General features: G+C 37.6%; 1 protein-coding gene and 1 pseudogene across 1 annotated transcript in view; one reads left to right on the top strand and one right to left on the bottom strand.

The window, feature by feature from the left end:
* The window catches only part of RGS22 (regulator of G protein signaling 22), a 160,534-nt gene that overhangs the window by 105,836 nt on the left and 31,161 nt on the right, over positions 1-23,537 (bottom strand). Inside the window, exons 5-7 of the mRNA XM_085020961.1 lie at positions 17,020-17,241; positions 3,101-3,186; positions 2,286-2,454 (exon numbers count right to left, since the gene is read on the bottom strand). Of these exons, the coding sequence (XP_084877087.1) occupies positions 2,286-2,454; positions 3,101-3,186; positions 17,020-17,241 (477 nt within the window). The remainder of the gene's footprint in view (positions 1-2,285; positions 2,455-3,100; positions 3,187-17,019; positions 17,242-23,537) is intronic.
* On the top strand, positions 18,718-18,954 carry LOC146403764 (V-type proton ATPase subunit e 1 pseudogene; annotated as a pseudogene).

Raw genomic sequence — 23,537 nt, 5'->3', positions numbered from 1 at the left:
AACTATTCCACTTTATACTCTTAAAAGATAGGTCAACTGTATGTGTTTAGATGGTATAACATAAGACTCGAAGAAATACAACCAATTAGCATAAAGATTAATCTCTCTATATGGTCATGGTTTAAGGATTTGAGGGCCCAAAGAATACTGAATCCTCAAAGTGCAAAAGCTATTAAAAGGAAAATATATAGTTAAATATTATTCAAGTAAACAGCAGAAGTAAATTAGTTTGGTTTTTATTCTTTCATATTTGATCCAATTTACATGTAAGGAATTGGAATTTATTCCCCCAGGTTTATTCTTTCTTTGGACATTTACTGACTTTTACTATCAGTACATACTTTTTTGACATTCTTAACAATACTATATATAATACATAAGTTAGGGGAAAAAAAAGTACCTAAAAAAAATAAGAGAGAGGAGAAAAATGTGCCTTTGGCACATCCCTGAGCATTCTTCAGCAGAAATAATGGAACTGGCATAATTTTTAACATTTTTGCCAAATATTACTGATAGAATTGCCAAATGACAAAATCAGATAGGAGCTTACACATGAAAAAAAATGTTCAAATAAGATAAGACTATCCACTCCAAAAGGGATGGCAAATAGTTTTAATCTTATATGACATCTTTGATCAATTGGAAGTGCCTGCTTAGAATGCTGTGTTGAAAAGAATTTGGAGCCAAGTCCAAGCTCAGCAGGAAAATTGCCATGATTGATTAGCAATGTCTGTCATGAATGTAAAATAGGGTAACGGCAACACATGGGTAGCATATTTACAATTCCTGGTTTTGTATTGTGCATTGGAATATGTTACCAGAGAGAAGATACGATAATTAGAGAATGAGAGAAGCAGACTCCATGACCCCAAAATATGCCACTTTGGTGTGTCTATTATTATGAGGCAAAGGAAATTAACACCCAGCAGACTGGAGAAAAACTTCCATCTCTCCTTTAACTACTTAAAAGAATTTAGATAGGGGGCCCGGGCTCAAAGAGAGCTATTACCAGAGATAACATCTCTTTCTGGCCACACCCACACTATGTGGAAGTTCCCGGACCAGGGATTGAACTCACACCACAACCGCAACCCAAGCCACTGCAGGTCACGGCAAGTTATTGTGAGGATCCAATGTCGAATGCTTAACACACTGTGCCACAAGAGAATTCCTACCAGAGATAACTTTTACCTGAATGACCAACCTATCCATATGGCAGGCAAACATCTAATTACCAAATATCTGGTCTTCTTATAGTCCTGTGAATTACCTTCCTCTCCTCTGAAGCTCCAGGCCCCATACCATTCCTTAGCTCAGGATGGCACATAAGCCTCATCTGCCCAACTTGCTCTTGGGTCTCATGTTCTTGTAGGGCTTCCACACATACTAAATTACATTTGTTTTTTTCCTGTTACTCTGTCTTATGTCAACTGTTTTATTACACCAGCCAAAGAACCTTACAGGGTAGAAGAAAATTTTTCCTCCTCAGCAAAGTCAAAAATCAAACAAGAGTTTTCACTCTACCAAGATTCTACAAAAGGACATTTGATCTCTTTCAAACATACTCATACAACCCAACATTCTCCAATCATGGAGGACAAATGCATGTGAAAACAGTTAAACAATAATGTATTTTATTATTGAGGAATAACCTTAACAATAGGGAGAAGGAGACACAGTTCATCATTGTTTTGTACAAAAATTATAAAATCCAAATAATAAAAAATTTGGAATGAACAGTGAAACCCTTGTTTTCCAGGCAACACTGGGCATGTCCTTCAATTTTGCATTTTTCCTTTTTACACATGAGGATGATAATTCTTTTTTTTTTTTTTTTTTTGTCTTTTTGCCATTTCTTGGGCCGCTCCCGTGGCATATGGAGGTTCCCAGGCTAGGGGTTGAATCGGAGCTGTAGCCACCGGCCTACGCCAGAGCCACAGCAACGCAGGATCCGAGCCGTGTCTGCGACCTACCCCACAGCTCACGCAACACCGGATCCTTAACCCACCGAGCAAGGGCAGGGACCGAACCCGCAACCTCATGGTTCCTAGTTGGATTCGTTAACCACTGCGCCACGACGGGAACTCCGGGATGATAATTCTAACTACATTTCAGGTGAAAGAGTGGAGGGCAAGTAAGTCAGCATAAATCCCAAAGAATTTTTGCTAAATGTGCTTTAGAAGTATTTGAAATCATTTTCCTATTCGAGTAGTACAAATGAAATACATGACCCTAAAATGAGAAGTTTCAATGAAATGCCAAGTCACAAAGAAACACACTTTTACCTCTCCAAGAGAAATGTAGAACTTTTTCTTAATTAAAACATCATCTTCTTCAACAGGAGGAGGTGGTGGACTGGGTGGTTTTCTCAGGACCCAGGGAGAAAAATCTGTACCTAGTATGATATTCATGCCTGATTCACTCCATCTTACTTGTGAAACCAATTTGGCTAACCTGCATTTTAGAAATGAAACAAACTTGAGATAAGTTTCAAATATGGTAGAATTCAGAAAAGAAAAAAAAAACCTAAAATTTAATTTTATATATTCAAACCAACCTCCCCTCCTAACTCTGCAGGATGATTCTCTTAGGATCTGCTAAAATTAATGGCTTATTGATAGAACTGCTAACTACTTAATACTTATTCAGCTTTACATTTATTTTATTTAAAATAATGGTTGTTCTAATCAAAAGTCTAATTTTAGCAAAATTTCAGAATGTTTAGGTACTTACAATTTTAAAAGTCAGGGAGCATAAAAGAAAAACATGGCCGTGCATTACGACATTTTTTTTTATGACACATACTCATTTTTTTTTTTAGCACCTTGCACATAAATACTTTTGCCACAAGTAGAAAAGTTTTTTAAATATAATGATCAAAGAAGCAGAACTGGAGTACATTTATTAGGTATCACTTCTGTGAAATTTCTTTGGAAGTTAAGTGACTTTTACCAATAACCTCTCACTCTTACACTATATAACAAGTGAAATATAAACGTCAATGGATTTACAGGGGTACAATTTTACTAAGTGTGAAAAAAGGATTTTTGGTTTAAAAAAAGCATTTAAAAATACATATATATTGATGGTACTACAATACCTGTATTCAAAGTAGCAATCACTTTCCAGAAATGTTGGAAGTCTTTCTTTTTTGATCCACTGAATACCTTGCTCACGATTGAGACACTATTAGAGGACAAACAATAAAGGAAAAAAATATTAAAGAAAATCACCCTTTAGGACAATTACTGCCTAAACACTAGAGCAATATTACCTCCAGCTCTTATTTGGAAGCTCTGCCTCCACCTTCTCTTTGCACAAGAGAGAGTAAGAACTCTGAGTCACAATTTTGAAGCTACTTCCAGCCTTTTGGTACATCCTTAGTTCTCTCAACAATCCTGTATCAGCTATGATCTCCATTTTACAGATTAACAAGCCAAATACAGAAAAGTCACTTATTTAAGGAGGAATAATGAGAAAAAAAATCAGCCTCAGTATTTTCAGTCATAAAATGGGTTAAAAATAAACACAAACAGAAAAAGAACTAACCAAAAAACTTGGTCAGGCTGCTAGAATAACTGCAGGCATGCTGATGACTACTCTCAGGACCTCCACCTCCAGTGTCCTGCCCCCACAGCCACAGCCGCCCCCCGCTTTCCCAGGAGACCCCCCCCCCCAAGACCCTCAGGCAGCTCTGACTCGGATTCTTAGGACATCTCTGCTTTGCCCTGGAGCCTGGTGCACATGAAACCTTGTGCGCACCCTCCTAGAGTGGAGCCTCTGTCTCCCCCGATCCTGTGGAGCTCCTGCACACCAGCCCTGCTGGCCCTCAACATCAAACACTCTGAGGGCTTCTCCTCCCAATGCCAGACCCCTGGGTGGGGAACCTGATGTGGGGCTCAGAACGCTCACTCCTGTGGGAGAACCTCTGCAATGTAATTATTTTCCAGTTTTATGGGTGGCCCACCTGGTGGGTATGGGATAACTTACATGGGGAAAGCACCCCTCTTGTCTCATGGTGGCTTCTTCTTTGTCTTTTGGGTGTAAGATATCTTTTTTGGTAGTTTCCTGATAGTTGTTCAGTAGTTAGTTGTGATTTTGGTGTTTTGTGAGAGGAGGCAAGTTTCAGTCCTTCTACGCAGCCATCTTGTCTCTAATCCCCTGTCCAACCCCCCGTGTTAAATGCATTTCCCTTATGACTAAAGATGCTAAGCATCTTTTCATAAGCATATTGTTCATTTTTACATATTCTCTATTTAGATCCTCTGTCCATTTTTAACTAGATTATCTTTCTATTGTTGAGTTGTATGAGTTCTTTACACGGTCTAGATACACATTCCTTATCAGATATGTAATTGCCAAATATTTTCTCCCATTGTGTGGGTTGTCTTTTAATTTTCTTGACAGTGTCTTTTAGACCATAAAGGGTTTGTTTTTTGTTTTTTTTTTTTGTCTTTTTGCCATTTCTTGGGCCGCTCCCGTGGCATATGGAGGTTCCCAGGCTAGGGGTCTAATCAGAGCTGTAGCCACTGGCCCACGCCAGAGCCACAGCAACGGTGGATCCAAGCCGTGTCTGCAACCTACACCACAGCTCACGGCAACACCGGATCCTTAACCCACTGAGCAAGGCCAGGGATCGAACCCGCAACCTCATGGTTCCTAGTCGGATTCGTTAACCACTGCGCCACGACGGGAACTCCCATAAAGGGTTTTAATTTTTATTTATTTTTGTTGCTTATGCTTTTGGTGTCATTTATGTAAAACACCAATGCCTATACAAGGTCATGAGGATTTCCGTGTATGTTTTCCTCTAAAACATGCTGCACTATTAATATGTTTTGTATTCTTAGATTCAGTTTGCTTTTTTGAAAATTTTTGTCTACATTCACGAGGGATATTAGTTTGTAAGCTTTTCTTTGAAATTTCTTTATCTAGTGTTGGTATCAGGATAATGCTGGCGTCACAAAATGAGCTGGAAATTGATCCCGTCTTCTTTCTTTTTTGGAAAAGTTTTCATAAATTAGTATTACTTCATCTCTAAATGCTTGAATAGAAACCACCAATGAAGTGATATGGACCTAGATTTTTCTTTGAGGGAATTTTTCTCCTCAAGACTTACTTTTTGAGCAGTTTGAACAGAGGAAGGTACAGAGATTTCCCATATATCTCCTGCCCCTACATATGCACAGCCTCCCCCCTTATCAACATCGCTTACAGAATAGTACTTTTTTTTTTTTTTTTTTTAACCAAGCATGAACCTACACGGACACGTCATAATCACCCCAGATCCATAGCTTACTTTAAGGTTCACTCTTGGTAATGTACATTCTATGGGTTTGGACAAATATGTAATGACATATACCCATCATTATAATATCATAGAAAGTATTTTCACTACTCTAAAAATCCTCTATCCTCTGTCTATTCATTTCTGGCCCCCGGAACCCCTAGTACCCACTAATCTTTTGTCTCCACAGTTGCGCCTTTTCCAGAATGTTATGCAGTTGGAAGCACACAGTATGTAGCCTTTTTCAGATTGGCTTCGTTCACTTAGAAACATGTTCCTCCATGTATTTTTTTGTGCCTTGAAAGCTTATTTCTTCTTACCACTCAATAATATTCCATTGTCTAGATATACAGTTTATCCATTAAACTAATGAAGTTCATCTTAGTTGCTTCCAAGTTTTGACAATTATGAATAAAGCTGCTATAAACATCCATGTATAGGTTTTCAACTCCTTTGGGTAAATACTGGGGGTATGATTGCTGTAATGTATGGTAAGAGTATGTTTAGTTTTGCAATAAACCATCAAAATAAAACGTCTTCCAAAGTGGCTGTAGCATTTCTGCATTCCCACCAGCAATGCATGTAAGTTCCTGTTATTCCACATCCTCCTTAACATTTGGTGCTGTCAGTGTTCTGGACTTCGGCCATTCTAATAGGTATGTAGTGGCATCTCACTGTTGTTTCAATTTGCATTTTCCTGATGACATATAATGTGGACCATCTTTTATATACTAATTTGCTGTTTCTATTATCTTCTTTGGTGGGGTGTCTGTTAAGGTCTTTGGCCCATTTTAAATCAAGTTGGGAAAAACTGGTATCTTGACAATATTGAGTCTTGAATCCATGAACACAGAATATCTCTATTTAGTTCTTTAACTTCATTAGAGTTTTACAGTTTTCCTCACATAAATCTTGAACATATTTTATTAGATCTGTACCAAAATTTTCATTTTAGGGGATGTTAATGATACTAATGTTTTTATTATGGTAAGTGGTATTATTATGATAAATGGTGTTGTGTATTTATTTATTTATTTGCTTTTCAGGGCTGCAACTGCAGCATATGAAAATTCCCAGGCTAGGGGTCGAATTAGAGCTGCAGCTGCTGGCCTACACCACAGACACAGCCACGCAGGATCCAAGCTGTGGTTGTGAACTATACCACAGCTCAGGGCAATGCCAGATCCTTAACCCACTAAGCGAGGCCAGGGATCGAACCCACATTCTCATGGATACTAGTCAGGTTCATTACCACTGACCCACAACAGGAACTCTGTGTTTTTATTTTCAAATTCCATGTGCTATTATTAGTATATAGGAAAGCAATTGACATGTGTATGTTAACCTTGTATCCAGCAATCTTGCTATAACTGCTTATTAGTTCCAGGAGATTTATTGTTGATTCTTTCAGATTTTCTATATAGATGATCTCGGCACCTCTGAACAAAAACAGCTTTATGTCTTCCCAGTCTGTATAAATTTTATTTCCTTTTCTTGCTGTATGCATTAGCAAAGACTTTCACTACCATGTTGAAAAGAATTGGTAGGAGGGGATATCCTTGTCTGGTACCTGATCTTAGTGGGAAAACTCTAGTTTCTCATCATTAAGTATGATGTGAGAAGATTTTAAACTACGAATCCAACCTCTTTAATAGACTTAAGGCTATTCAGGTTATACATATTCTTTTGAGTTAGCATTAGAAATTTGTATCTTTCAAGGAATATGTTCATTTCATTTAAATTATTAAGTTTATGGACATAAAATTGATTGTAAAATTCTCTCATTTTCCTTTGAATGTCTGTAGTATCTATATTGAATTCCCCACTTTAAAAAAATGTTTTTATTAAAGTATAGTTGATTTACAATGTTGTGCCAACTAGTGTACCCACTTTTATTTGTGATATTGATCAATTACATCTTCTTACATTTTTCATCATAATTTTGGTTAAAAGTTTATCAATTTCATTGATTTTCTTCCCCAAAGAACTAGCCTTTATTTTCATTGATTTTCTCTTATTTTTCTTTCTTTTTTTTTTTTTTTTTTTTTTTTGGTCTTTTTGTCTTTGTTGTTGTTGTTGCTATTTCTTGGGCCGCTCCTGCGGCATATGGAGGTTCCCAGGCTAGGGGTCTAATCGGAGCTGTAGCCACCGGCCTACGCCAGAGCCACAGCAACGCGGGATCCGAGCCGCGTCTGCAACCTACACCACAGCTCACGGCAACACCGGATCGTCAACCCACTGAGCAAGGGCAGGGACCGAACCCGCAACCTCATGGTTCCTAGTCAGATTCGTTAACCACTGCGCCACAACAGGAACTCCCTATTTTTCTTTTATCTTTAATTTTTTTTAAGTGGCTGCATCTGCAGCATATGGAAGTTCCTGGGCCAGGGGTGTATTGGAGCTGCAGCCCTCGCCTACACCACAGCCTTAGCAATACCAGATCTGAGGCACATCTGCAACCTATGCCACCACTTAGCGCAACATCAGATCCTTAACTCACTGAGCCAAGCCAGGGTTCGAACTTGCATCCTCAGAGAGGACATCAGGTCCTTAACTTGCTAACCCACAAAAGGAACTCCTCTCTCATTTTTCTGTTTTCAATTTCATTGATTATATTATTTGTTTATTTTGACCTTAATTTCTAGTTTCCTAAGGTAGAAGCTTTGATCATTGATTCGTAATTTTTAGTCTTTTATAACATAAGCACTTAATGTTACAAATTTATCTCCAAGGAGTTATTTATCTTCACCCCACAAATTTTGTTATGGTGCATTTTTATTTTTATTCAATTCGCCATAATTTCTATTTTCCTTTGGGACTTAATCTTTGACCAATGGACTCTTCAAAATTTTGTTGTTTAATTAATTATGTATTTGGGGATTTTTCAGGTGTCTTTCTATTACTGACTGATAGTTTACTTTTATTATGGTCAGAGAACATATTTTTCATGGTTTCAAATCTTTCAAATTTGTTGAAGTTTGTTTTATGGCCCAGGATTGGTCCATTTTGGTAAATATTCCATGTGCACTGTGCAGTTGTAAGGTAAAGTATTCTATAAACAATTAGATTGATTTGATTCCTAATAATGTTCAGATTTCCTATGTCATAACTGATCTATTTTCTTATTGGAGTACAGAAAGAATGGTAAGTCTCTTTAGCTATGGATTTCTCTACTTCTCTTTTCAGTGCTATCAGCTTTTATTTCATGTATTCTGAAGCGCTTTTGGTTTTTTATTTGTTTTTACTGAAGCTCTTTTATAAGGTGCATAATTATTATGGACTGTTTTGCTTTCTTGATGAACTGATCCTTTTATCACTGTTATATTCCTTTTTATCCATAGCAAGTTACCTTGTTCTGAAGCCTGTTTTGTCTGACATTAATGTATTCTTTACGTTAGTAATTGTGGTATGCCTTTTTCCATTCATTTACTTTCAACGAAAATTTTGTATTAATTTTATTTAAGGTACATTTCTTCCAGATAGAAAGTAGTGGTGAGTCCTTCTTTCTAAACCCATCTGACTCTGACTTTTAATTGCAGTGATAAAGCCATTTAAACTTAAAGAAATTATTTCTATATATTATTAAGGGGCTACTCATTTTTGATGCAGTTTGCTCAAAATGTACCATCATATTTTTTAGACATATGTTACCCTAGATTTATCAGATTTAAAATCAATAGAAAACAGTAATGTTAAACATTCATTATTATTTTCATTTGATCCATACAGTAAACCTAAGTGATAGGTAATGAAGACATCATTAGACAGATGATGAAAATGAGGCTCATTGAAATGACTTGTTCAAGAACACAGTGCTGGTAAGTTAAAGAGACACTATTAGAACCCAAGATTTTTTTACATCATGCTAAGGTGACAAAATTCAGAAGCCAAGAGTAGAATTTAATGCCAGAGAGTCAAAGCCACATAATATAACTTGAAGGTCAGAAATCTCAATCTCTGTGCAGTGTATCCTAGGAACCCTTAGCCTGCACCCACTCCACTTCAGCCATCCTGCCACAGTAGCCCTGGAAAGGCATACCTGGGGAAATCCTGGTAGGCGCCCACTCCAACCATCCCACCAAGGCAGCCCCAATGCCACATGCCCCAGGAACAGCCCCCCATCTCCATCCACATCCTCTCCAACTCTAGCCAGCCTTCCAAAGCCTGGCACAAGCAGTTTACACAAGGAATGCTCCTATACAAGATCAAATCTTTAAGAACAGGAGAGGTAGCTATTTTGCATAATTCAGAGACTCAAACACAGAAAGTCAAACAAAATGAGGAGACAAAGGAATATATTTGAGAAGAACAATCTAAAATGTCAGGGGAAAAAAACCTTAGTGAAATGGAGATAAGAAATGTATCTAATAAAATGTTCAAAGTAATGATCATAAAGATGGTCACTGAACTTGGCAGAGGAATGAACATAGTAAGAACTTCAACAGAGTTAGAAAATATAAGAAAGAATCAATCGGAGGTGAATCAATCGGAGGTGAATCAATCGAAGTATTCAGTAACCAAAATGAAAAACATAATAGAGGAGATTGACAGCAGACTAGATGATAAGTAAGAACAGATCAGCAATCTGGAAAATAGAATAATGGAAATTATCCAATCAGAAGACCAAAAAAAAAAGTTAAAAAAATGAGTATAGTTTATAGGACCTCTGAGACTACACCCAGCATACTAAAATGTGCACTGTATGGCTCTCAGAAGGAAGGGAAAGAAAGAGGCAGAAAACTTATTTGAAGAAATAATGGCTGCAACGTTCCCTAACCTGGAGAAGGAAATATATATTCACAGTCAGGAACACAGAAAGTCCCAAATAAGATGAACCCCAAAAGATACACACCAATACATATAATAATTAAAATGGCAAAATTAAAGATAAAGGAAGAATTTTAAAGGTACCAAGAGAAAAGTAGCTACTCACATTCAAGGGAAATTCCATAAGATTATGAGCTTATTTTTGAGCTTATTTTCAGGCCAGAAGAGAGTGGCATAATATAGTAAACAGCTGAAAAATAAAAACTTACACTCAGGGATATTCTACCTGGTAGGATTATCATTCAGAATTAAAGAAGAGATAGTTTCCCAAACAAGCAAAAACAAAAGGAGTTTCTCACCACTAAATCACCCTTACAAGAAATGTCAAAGGATTTACAAAGAAATGTTAAAGAAGTTAAAATATTTATAAAGAAGTTTAAGTAGAAAAGAAAAAAACCATAAAAAGAAATAAGTATATATGCCATGGGTGTGGCCCTAAAAAGCAAAAACAAAAACAAACAAACAAAAAGAAATAAGAATGTATATGAAATAAAAAAATTATACTGGTAAAGGCAATAGATCAGCCACTTAAAAAATTAGTGTGACACTTAAAAGACAAAATTAGTAAAAATCAACTAGTACTACAGTAAATAGTTAAGGGATATACAAAATAAAAAGGTATAAAATACGATGTTGCAAACATAAAGCAGGGGGAGTAGTAAAAATACAGTGCTTTTAGAATGCATTTGAACTTAAGCAATTATCAGCTTACAATAAATTGCCATGTATAAATACAATACATTCATGAAGCTCATGGGAACTGTAAACCAAAAACCTACAATGGATACACAAAAAATAAAGACAAAAGAGTCTAAACATAATCTCAAAGAAAGCCATCAAGTCACGAAGGAAGAGAGCAAGAGAGAAAGACAAAGAATTACAAAAACAATCAGAAAAAAGTTAATAAGTACACACCTGTGTAACAATAATGACTTTAAATGTAAACAGATTACATGTACCAATCAAAAGACATAGGGTGGGTGAATAGATAAAAAACCAAGACCCATCTATGTGCTGCTAAGAGAGTCACTTCAGATATAAAGCCACACACAGACTGAAAGTTAAAGGATGAGAAAGGCAGTCCATACAAATGGAAACCAAAAGAAAGCTGGGTTAACAATACTCATATCAGAGAAAAAAAAGGACTTTAAAACAAACGTAACAAAAGACAGAGGACAGCATTACATAATGATGAAAAGGTCAATTCAAGAAAAAGATAAAATATTCCTAAGTATTTATGTACCAACATAGAAGCACCTAAATATATAAACAAATATTAACAGACATAAAGGGAGAAATAGTAACACAATAATAGTAGGGGACTTTAATGCCTGACATACATCAAAGCACAGATCATCCATACAGAAAATCAGTAAGAAAACATTGGCTTTAAAGGACACAATAAATAGGACAGACTTAATGGATATGGTATATTCCATCCAAATCACAGACTATAGATTCTTTTCAAGTGCACATGCAACATTCTTGAGGACAGATCACATGTTAGCCACAAACAAGTCTCAATAAATTTAAGAAGACTGAAATCACATCAAGCACCTTTTCTGACCACATGGTATCTAGAAATGAAGTACAAGAAGAAAACTGGAAAAAACACAGACATGGAGAGATCAAATAATGTGCTACTAAACAATCAATGAATCAATGAAGAAATCAAAGAGGAAATTAAAAAATACCTTAACACAAATGAAAACGAAAACACAACTTTCCAAAATCTATAGGGCACAGAAAAAGCAGTTCTATGAGGGAAATTCATGGCAACACAGGCTTACCTCAAGAAATAAGAAAAATCTCAGACCTGTGGTTTATAGCATAACTACTTGACATTATCTCTGCAACAGCTCTGGTTCAATCACTGGCCCCAGAACTTCCATTTGTCGCAGGTGAGAAATAAAAAGAAAAAAGAAAAATCTCAAATAAACAATCTAACTTTACAACTAAAGGAACCAGAAAAAGCAGAAAAATGAAGGCCAAAGTTAGCAGACAGAAGAAAATAATAAAGATTAGAGCAGAAGTATATGAAATAGAGACTAAAATAGCAACAACAACAAAAGACAAACAAAAGATCAATGAAAGAGCTAGTTCTTCAAAAAGATAAATAAAATTGACAAACTGGAGTTCCCACTGTGGCACAGTAGCTTAAGGATCTGTCAGTGGAACGATAGATTAAGGATCTGGCATTGTCACAGCTGTGGTACAGGTCACAGCTGCAGCTCTGTTTCAATATTTGACCTGGGAATTTCTATATGCTGCAGGTGTAGCGAAAAAGAAGTTGATAAACTTTTACCCAGACCCATCAAGAAATAAGAGAACCCAAATAAATAAAATCAGAATTCAAAGAGAAGTTACAATCAATATCACAGAAATATAAATAACCATTAGAGACTAGCACAATTATTTGTCAACAAATTGGACAACCTAGAATAAATGAATAAAATCCTAAAAACATACAATCTTCTAAGACTCAATCATGAATAGAAAATCTTAGACAAATTACCAGTAATAAAAATGAATCAGTAACTTTAAAAACTCACAACCAAAAAAGTCCAAGACCAGAAGATTTCATGAGGGAATTCTACCAAACATTTTGAAGGAGTGTTAACACCTATCCTTCTCAAACTATTCCAAAAAATTGAGGAGTAAGGAACACTTCCCAACTCATCCTATGAGGCCAGCATTACCCTGATGCCAAAACTAAAGACACTGTAAAAAAGAAAAAAGAAAATTACAGGCCTGATTAAGACAGATGCAAAAATCTCCAATAAAATATAGCAGGCTGAATTCAACAACATATTAAAAGAATCATACATCAGATTAGTAGGACTTACCCCAGGGATGCAAGGATAGTTCAATATTAACAAATAAATGTGATATACCATATTGAAAATTTAAGAATGAAAATCAAATGATCATCTGAATAGATATAAAAAAAGCATTCGACAAAATTCAGCATCCATTAATGATTAAAAAAAAAAACTCTCAACAAACTGAGCATAGAGGGAACATACTTTAACATAATAAAAGCCATATGACAAATCTATGGCTAACATCACACTCAGTGGTGAAAAGATAAAAACATTTTATCTAAGATCAGGAGCAAAGCAAGGATGCCTACTTTGGCCACTTTTACTCAACATAGTATTGGAACTCCTAGCTATAGCAATCAGACACAAAAAAAAAAAAAAAAAAAAAAAAGAAAAAGAAAAGGCATCTAAACTGGAAAAAAAAAGAAGTAAAACTATTTAAAGATGACATGAAAAATATAGAAAGCCCCAAAGATTCCACTAAAAACTATTAGAACAAATAAATTCAATAAAGTTGCAGGATACTAAATTAATATACAGAAACATACTGCATTTCTAAACTCTAATAACTATCTAATAACTACCAGAAAGAAAAATTAAGAAAACAATCACATTTATAACTGCATCAAAAACAATAAAATGCATAGGAATAAATTAACTAAGAAGGTCAAAGACCTGTACTGTGAAAACCATAAGGTACTGATGAAAGAAACTAAGGATGGACAAATGGAAAGATATACTATGCTCATGGATTGTGAGAATTAATATTGTTAAAATGTCCAGGATTTCCCCCAGTGGCTCAGCAGTAATGAACCTGACTAGTATCCATGAGGATATGAGTTCAATCCCTGGTCTTGCTCAGTGGGTTAAGAAAATGGCATTTTCATGAGCTGTGGTGTGGGTCACAGACACAGCTGAGATCTCACATTGCTATGGCTGTGGCAGAGGTCAGCAGGTGCAGCTCTGATTTGACTCTAGCCTAGGAACTTCCATAAGCTGTAGGTAGAGTCCTAAAAAGCAAAAGTCCATACTATGCTAAGCATTCTACAGATTCAGTGCAATCCTTAGCAAAACACCCATGGCATTTTTCACAGAACTATAACAAATAACGCTTTAATTTGTATAAAGCCACAAAAGACCCTCAATATCTAAAGCAGTCTTAAGAAGAACAAAGCAGGGGGTATCACCTTCCCTGGTCTCAAACAATACTACAAAGACACAGTAACCAAAACAAAATGGCACTGGGAGTTTCTTTCATGGCACAGCAGTCACAAATGTAACTAGAATCCATGAGGATGCAGGTTCAATCCCTGGCCTCACTCAGTGGGTTGGGGATCTGGCGTTGTCATGAACTGCGATGTAGGTTGCAGACGCGGCTCTGATCCCGCCACTGCTGTGGCTGTGGTATCGGCCAGCAGCCGTAGCTCCAATTCGACCCCTGGCTTGGGAACTTCCATATGCTGGGGATGCAGCCCTGAAAAGCAAACAAACAACTAAGATGGTACTGTCACAAAAATGGACACACAGATCAATGGGACAGAATAGAGAGCCCAGAAATAGACGTGCACTTTTATGGTCAATTAATCTATGACAAAAGAGACAAGACTATACAATGGAGGAGAGACAATCTCTTCAATAAATGGTGTTGAGAAAACTGGACAGCTACATGCAAAAGAGTGAAACTAGAGCACTTTCTTATATCATATACAAAAATAAACTTAAAAGGATTAAAGAGTTAAATATAAGACCTGAAACCATAAAACTACTAAAGAAAAAACATAGGCAATATGTTCTCTGAAATTGGCCTTAGCAAAATTCTTTGGACCTGTCTCCTCAGGCAAGGTCAGCAAAAGCAAAAGTAAACAAATGGGATTACATCAAACTAAAAGGCTTTGCACAGCAAAAGAAACCATCAACGAAACAAAAAGGTAACTTACCGAATGGGATATCTGCAAATGATGTGTCTGATAAAGAGTGGCCAAAATGTATAAAGAACTCATACAACCCAACAGCAAAAAAACCAAACAATTCTTTTTTAAAAAATGGCTGAGGACTTTAATAAACATTTTTTAAGAGAAGACATACAAATGGCCAACAGGTACGTGAAAAGATGTTCACCACTAAGTGGAAGGGAAGTGCAAATCAAAATCACAGTGAGCTATCATCTCTGACCTGACGGAATGACTATTATTATGAAGACAACAAATGAAGTGTTGGCTAAGATGTGGAGAAAAGGGAACTCTTGGGCACTGTTGGTGGGAATGTAAATTGGTTCAACCATTATGGAAAACATGATGGGGTTTCTTCAAAAAAATTAAAACTAGAACTACCATACAATCCAACAATTCTACCTCTGGGTATTTATCTGAAGAAAATAAAAACACTAATGTGAAAAAATACAGGCACCCTATGTTCATTGTAGTATATTTACAACAACCAAGAAATAGGGAAACAACTATTGATGGATAAATGGATAGAGAAGATGTGGTATTATTCAGCCATAAGTTAGAATGAGATCTTGGCATTTGCAACAACATGGCTGGACTGAGAGGATATTATGCTAAGTGAAATAAATCAAACAAAGACAAATATCATATGATTTCACTTACATACGGAATCTAAAAAACAAAACAAACTAACAAACATAACAAAACAGAAACAGATTCATAGATAGAGAACAAACCCGTGGTTGCCAGAGGAGTGGGGATGGAGGAATGGGCAAAATAGGTGAAGGGAATTAAGAGGTACAAACTTCATAACAAAATAAGTCTCAGAGGTGTAATGCACAGCATAGAGAATACGGTCAATAACATTGTAATAACTTTGTATAGTGATAGACAGTAACTAGACTTAACATGGCTTTTATTGCACAATGTATAAAAACATCCAATCACCATGTTGTACATCTAAAATGAACATAGTAATTTAAAAAAGAAATCTTGATTCCCACACTGCTTGATAGGCTAGAACTCAAATGAAATAAATTCCCTCTACAGGCAGACCTTGTTTTATTCTGCTTTGCTTCATTGTGCTTCACAGATAACTGTGTTTTTTACAAACGGAGGGTGAGTGGCATCCTTGCAGCAAGCTGGTCTGCCAGCACTGTTTTTCCCCACAGCATTTGCTCACTTCCTGTCTCTGTCACGTTTTGGTAATTCTTGCAATGCTACAAATTCTTTCATTATTATTACATTTGTTCTGGTGATCTGTGATTAGTTATCTTTGATGTTACTTCTAGGACTTGCTGAAGAGCCGGAGGATGGTTAGCATTTTGCAACAATAAAGTTTTTGGGTTTTTTTGTTTGTTTGTTTGTTTGTTTGTTTTGTCTTTTTTTTAGGGCCGCACCCAAGGCGTATGGAGGTTTCCAGGCTAGGGGCTGAATCAGAGCTACAGCGGCTGGCCTACACCACAGCCACAGCAACTAGAGATCCAAGCCATATCTGTGACCTACACCACAGCTCACAGCAACGCTGGAGCCTTAACCCACTGAGCAAGGGCAGGGATGGAACCTGTGTCCTCATGGATGCTAGTCAGATTCGTTTCCGCTAAACCACAATGGGAACGCCAACAAAGTATTTTTTAATTAAGGTATGTACATTGTTTTTTAAGACAATGCTATGGTACCCTTAACAGACTACAGTGTAGTGTAAACATAACTTCTATATGCACTGGGAAACCAAAATAATTATGTGACTTTATTGCGATATCCACTTTATTGTGGCGGTCTGGAGCCGAACCTACAATATCTCCAAGGTATGCCTCTCTACCCACATTTTCTAGAAGGAATCTAAACTGTAAGTAAAGGAGACGCATATTTATACTGCACAAAATCAACCTATTTTCTAACTATTCAAATAAATTACATGAACTTCCTCATATTGGTCATCAAATATCAACAAACCGCTAGACTAAACTGGCCATTTGGTATGAATAACACGAGACGGTAACTAACAAATACTCTGTATGATAAATTTTAATCAACTCTGTGACACTTCAGAAAGGGAAGCCCAAAGAATGTGATGTTAAGCTCACTTAGCGCTTTATCGATCCAGCAAGATGTAAACGCAAACACACTTTCTTACCATGACTCTGTAGTTGACATCGATGGTCTCATCTTCAGAAGGGGCGTTCACTCCAAAGGGTTTAACATCACTCTTCGCTTTTCTCACCACGTCATAGATGGGATTTCGAGGTTGCTGGTTTAGTAGAATTTTTTTCAGTTGCTTTTCCAGAAGTTGGGGAGCATTATTAACTACTTCAAAAACTCCATAATCCACATTAAACCTAATGGCCTCTGAAAAGGTCTGCAAAATAAAATTTGCGGAAATACATCTCAAGAGTTTTAAAAACCAGAAGCTGTCTCCAAGAAGACTTGATACATACAGGTATGTCTACATAATTTACACCAAGTTTTGTGCTCTTAATCATTATGTCTCTCCTTTCAGGATCTTGGAAATCTCTGGACCACAGGTTAAGGAAGCCAGTGAAATCCTCCTTCCTAGGTACTTAGGCCATGAGATACAAGAGTCAGAGTATATACTACGGCAGAAATGCCCTTTGCATAAACCTCTTATCTCTGTGCTTCTTTGGAACTGGCAAGAAATACACACCTGGTCTCTACAAAGCAATGCTGTTCTCTTAGAATGGGGGCCAATTACTAGGGAAGAATAAATAAAGGAAGAAGAAGTAACACTCCCGTTGTCTCTCTCATCCCCGGGAGCCATGAAAGCTAAGTCTCCCTCGCCCAAAAGGAGAAAATTAACAACAATATGTTCTTCATTTAAGGCTATTTCAACACCATTCCATTCACTGTGACCAAAAAAAAGAGAGAGCGAGTGAAAGACAATAACAGTTCTGAGTTTTTCTCAGTAATTACTAAATGCTGCCAACTGTTATTTAAAATCAGTCAGTTAATGTACAACAGCCAGGAGTCTTGAGTTTGAATACCAGCTTGCCAATAAGTAGCTCTGTGACTCACGAACATGCCTGTGGCCTCCATCTCCACAGCAAGTATATGGTGGATTGGCTGTGTCTTTTTCCATTTTGTCCTTCAACTCTAGAAATCAGGATCCTTTTTCAGAATATAATTTTAGGACCCCATCAGTGAACTGCACCTCCATGTAGGTTAATTTATATATTTTTAACCAGGTGGCAGAAGACATTAAACCCTTCCCCTTGGATCAGTAAGGGTCCTAAGGAGAGCTTCAATTCTTCCAAGTTTTACTAGGAGATTGGGAGACTATAGCTACAATGTAATAAATGACAGGATGTTATAAAATTGGAATTAGAGGAGTTCCTGTTGTGGCGCAGTGGAAATGAATCTGACTAGGAACTATGAGGTTGTGGGTTCGATCCCTGGCCTTGCTCAGTGGGTTAACGATCCGGCATTGCCGTGAGCTGTGGTGTAGGTCGCAGACGTGGCTCGGATCCTGGATTGCTGTGGCTGTGGCGTAGGCCGGCAGCTGTAGCTCCGATTGGACTCCTAGCCTGGGAACCTCCATATGCAAGTGTGGCCCTAAAAAAAAAACCAAATAAAATAAAATAAAATTGGAGTTAGAAATACATACATAAATACCTTTATTTGTTTGCATATATACACATATTTGTTTGCATACATACACATATTTTTGTAATCTCGGATAAAATCACATCTCTAAAATTTGACTGTCTCCCCTTCTAAAGAGTTTAAAGCACATTGAAAATAAGAGTTCACTTCCGGGTGGGACCAAACTGAGGGGTCGGGACAGGGGCTGGCAGCTCCAACAGCATCCACGGCGTATACCAGCCTCATGGTGCCTCTCATCATGATGAGCATGTTCGGGGGCTTTGTCCACTTCCTGGTTCCCTGGTTCATCCCTAAGGATTCCAACTGGGGAGTTATCATCACCATGTTGGTGACCTGTTCAGTTTGCTGCTATCTCTTTTGGCTGAGTGCAGTTCTGGCCCAACCCAATCCTCTCTTTGGACCACAGTTGAAAAATGAAACCATCTGGTACCTCAAGTAACATTGGCCTTGAAGAAGACGACCTGCTCACCAGTGTTCATCACGAGGTCATGAAAAAGAGTTCCTCTAGATGCAAAACCACATCCATACCCAGACCATCTTCCTTGACCTGCCTATTCTGGCCATCAGATGCCTTAAACATTCACACCACAATTGAATATCTTATTCTACAATGCAGTATTTTTTTTCCTGTCACCTTTTTTCACGTTGATGAATGAAATGCCTCTTTTACTTAAACTCTGGTGCCTCCATAAAATGTTTATGTACACTTCTGAGACAGAAAGTGCTCTTTCTTCAGAGAAATAATGTTACTTCCTCCTTGGAACCTGTGGATTGGAAGCTGGGTCCTGCCTGCTCACAGCATGGGAATGAGTGCAGTATTTAAAAACTCTAACAGGACAGTAAGGCTCCCGTGGGGCTGTCAGTAGGAGAACATGTTCAGAGGAAAAATCTGTCTCACTAGAACCATATCAAAGTACATTTTCAGGATGAATTTCTTATTTCTGCCATCTTTGAGAATAGATTACTTTTTTGTGTATTCTTTGGGGGGGGGGAAGAAAATAGAGTTCAATGGGAGTTCCCACTGTGGCACAGTGGGTTAAGGAGCTGGTGCTGCCACAGCTGCGTAGGTCACAGCTACAGCTCAGATTTGATCCTGGCCTGGGAACTTCCATATGCCAAAGGTGCAGCCAAAAAAAGAAATAAAGAAAGCTCAATGTGAATGTCAGCCCCCAAGCCAAAAGGCCTCAGGACTCAGCTCTCCTCTCAAAGGAGGGGAACAGGAGGATAAGTAAAATAAGGAAGGAAAATTAAGAAGTACAAACTTCCAGTTACAAAATAAATGAGTCAAGGGAATGCAATGTACAAAGTGGGGAATATGGTCATTGTCATAATGCAATACCTTTGTATGGTGACTGGACTTATTGTGGTGGTAACTTTGAAATACATAGAAATATTGAATCACTATGTTGAGTACCAGGAACTAACACAGTGTTGTAAGTCAATTATACTTCAGCTAACAAACCCACAGAAAAAGAGATCAGAGTTGTGGATACCAGAGATGGGAGGTGAAGAGAGGGGGAAACTGGATGAAAATGGTCAAAGGTCCACACTTTCAGGTGTAAGATAAATTAGTACTAGGAATTTAATGTACAGCACGATTAATATAATTAACCCTACTGTAGGTTATATGTGAAAGATAAGAGAGTAAATTATGAGTTCTCATCCCGAGGAAAAAATTTCTTTTTCTCTTATTTTGTATCTATATGAGATGATGGATATTCACTAAACTCATTGTGGTAATCACCTCACAATGTATATAAGTCAAATCATTATGCTGGACACCTTAAACTTATATAGTGCCATATGCAATCATGTCCCAATAAAACTGAAAGAAAAAAATACAAATAAAAGTTTAAAAATGACTTCCCTTCAAAATGCTAAGTATAGCTCAATGGATAAGAAACAATTCGCAGTAACGTGTGTGTAAGGTTTCTTCAATAAATACATGTCAGTGGTTTCCCACCACATCTGCCTTTCAGACATGACATTCAGACAGGCAACACTGGCCTAAATGTCAAATATCATCTCCAAATTAACACTATCACTAGACTAAACAGATAACTAAGTCTGCTGATACCAGAGACAGATTCATCCGGTTAGAGAAAAGGACTGGATTAAACTTGATAAAGAATGCACATCTCCTATTAACTGGGGTGGGGGACATGGAGCAGCCGTAATGTGAAAGATCACACAGAAAAGTATCCTCGGAACAAGAAAACAAGCTTGACCATTATTTATTGTTTTATTTTTTTCTGCCCTCCAATCCTGACACCTGGGAGCCAGAGGAACACAAAACTGCAATCATCCAAAGCAAAAAACGCCACTTTAGTTAGTTCTGTGGACAAATAAAATATTTCCTGCTAATCAAGTACAAAAATGCTGAAGTAAAAAAATTTAGAGGGGTTGTGTAAAAAAAGTAAAAATTTAGGGGACACTCTAAGGCCCTCAGTAGCCAATCTTAGTAGTAAATAGTTAAGGTCCAGTTGGTAGGAATAACAGGAGTGATAAGAACTACAGCTCACTGAACATCTATCACATTCCAGGCATGTGAGAGACATTTTAAATGTACCATCTTTTTTTTTTTTTTTTTTTTTTGGCCTTTTTTATTGCGGGGGCCCAGCCAAAGCCTATTGAGGTTCCTAGGCTAGGGGTCGAATCGGAGCTACAGCTGCCAGCCTACACCAATGCTAGACTGGAGCCTCATCTGTGACCTACACCATAGCTCACGGCAATACCAGATCCTTAACCCACTGAGCGAGGCCAGGGATCAAACCTGCGTCCTCATGGATACCAGTTGGATTCACTTCCGCTGCACCACAATGAGAACTCCTAAATGCACTATCTTTAATCCTTCTATGCCACAAGACATGTTTCTTTGAAAACTCCATCTTGTCCTTCTTTACTTTATCCCATCTTCCTGCTTGAAAACCAGTCACAGTGCTGGTAAATGACTTAAGCTTAAGAACTGCTGTGTGCCTAGAGTAAGAGCTTAACCTTTTACCAGCTTAGTGGCTTTTAAAATAGTGAAAGAACTTATATAATAGTAAACAAACCCTATATCATCCACCCAGAGCCACTCCTCACTTGATCCCATCTAATGAGCACAATAAAAGCGGTGTGGTTTCCTGAGACAGGGCTCTTGGTCCCTGAGACCTTGAGTCCCCCGGTTCCCACCTTTACTTAAGATAAATGTCTCTGTGGCTTGTTTTATGTTAACTTATTTCCTCAAGTTCCACAGCATCCGTTCTTCAGCCCCATCCTGCTGAGCTGGTCTCAGCATTTCTATATGCCTGAGATGGCTATTTACAGAAAATGGACACTCAGGATGGTTACATGACTTACCATAGGGACTCAAAGCTATACGCATAGCTAGTTGGGGCTCTAGAACCAGGTCGTCTGGTTCCAAAGACAGCCTGTTTCCCCTCTTTGCTCCATTACCGCACCTGTGCCTTGCATAGAATTAGTCAGCACATACTGACTAATTCTATGCAAGGCACTGAAGCAGCAGGTATATGCGGGTAATTTTAAGAACTTTCACGCAGTCAGAATAAAACTAGAATAGTTTATCGGTGGAAGAGTTGAAGGAACAGAAGGGAAGGACTTGAGGTAGATAGAACCAGACCATGGAAGGCTTTGCAATGCCATTTTAGGAAGCATGGGCGTGATTCTCTAGGAAAGAGGGTGGCATGGGAAAGTGCTAAGGAGGGGAGTAACACAGTGTTTTAGGAAAATTCTGGTAGCAGTCTGGAGTTCTTCTTGCTGGCTCATGAACTGGTGACAACCCACAAGGTGAGACATCGCCACTCTCTGGGGAGGCTGACTGCTACCTCAAAGCTCCTAGCATCACAACCACGTTTGGTGTAACTGTTAACTCTCTGGACGTGTTACTGTGTCCATCAGACACAGGGGCCAGGGCAGCTTTTAAGGCAGGGACTGAGCAATTACTTTTATTTTCAACTTACCAAGCAAAACTGCTTTACATTAAGTCCCCTAATGAGCTTACTAGAGAATTCTCGATTGGCAACTACAAAACTGCTTTAAACCTGACACGTAATCTCAGTAGGATTTGCAGTGGGTGCTGTGGACGGGCTCACTTGGGATCCATTCCGACCTCCTGAAAGGCAAAATCTGGACAAGGAAAAACTATGCCACCCACACTCCCTTGTAGCAGTGGTTTCACATATGATTTAGGTTCTGCTACTTACACGCACTCACAAAAATACCCGAATTCTGAACTAATGGGGCAAAAGGCAGGGCGTGTCTGTTCTGAAGAAGAAAAGCTGAAGAATGTAAAAGACATACGTGAGGAGAGGAACTTGTCAAAAAGAAGTACTTTTCAAAAAAGAGAAGAAGAAAGAAACTAATTAATTGTGCTTATGATAAAATGACATGAAATGTTCCAATTTATTTTTTAAAAAGAAATTTAGCTATACATTAAAATATTTACCATTTTTTCAACTTAAGAATTTATCTCCATAGAATTAAAATGGGATAGAGTCTTTGCCTAGGGTAAATAGGATTTTCCTATTTAAAAAGCCATGGGTTAGAGTAGATCTCTAAAGGCCTTTAAGAGCACTCTGATTCTAAGATTACCAAAGTAGCAGATAACTAGTTCAAAGCTTCTCCCAGTGCATTTATTTCAACAGCAAAACTTGTGAACCCAAGTCCCCAATTATTTGTCCTAAGCAAAGAGGATACAAATATGAATAAAACATTGTTTCTGTACTTGAAGGAATAAATACATGGTCACTTTTTTCTGTGATGACAAGAGTCGCCAAAATGCTGAAATAAGTTAAAATCCCTGTAACATGCAAATGCTAAAAGGGAACTATGTCCACAAGACCATAGAATATTATATCTAATATAATTATTGTACTTTGAAAGGGATTTGGATAAACTAGAATCTGTCCAAAAAAAAAAAAAAAAAAGGATAAGCAGAATGATTAAATGGAGGAAACACTGGGCAAATTGTTTTGCTTTTCTGAGATATATCATAAGAAAGGGGTTTTAACCAGATAATCCCAAGGTACCTTT

This window comes from Sus scrofa, chromosome 4, assembly GCF_054392235.1.
Source record: "Sus scrofa isolate SSC_HxYL_T2T_F1_AM1 chromosome 4, Sscrofa_HxYL_maternal_Yorkshire_Landrace_v2.0, whole genome shotgun sequence".
Lineage (NCBI taxonomy): Eukaryota > Metazoa > Chordata > Mammalia > Artiodactyla > Suidae > Sus > Sus scrofa.
This window is presented reverse-complemented; position numbering and strand designations above follow the sequence as displayed.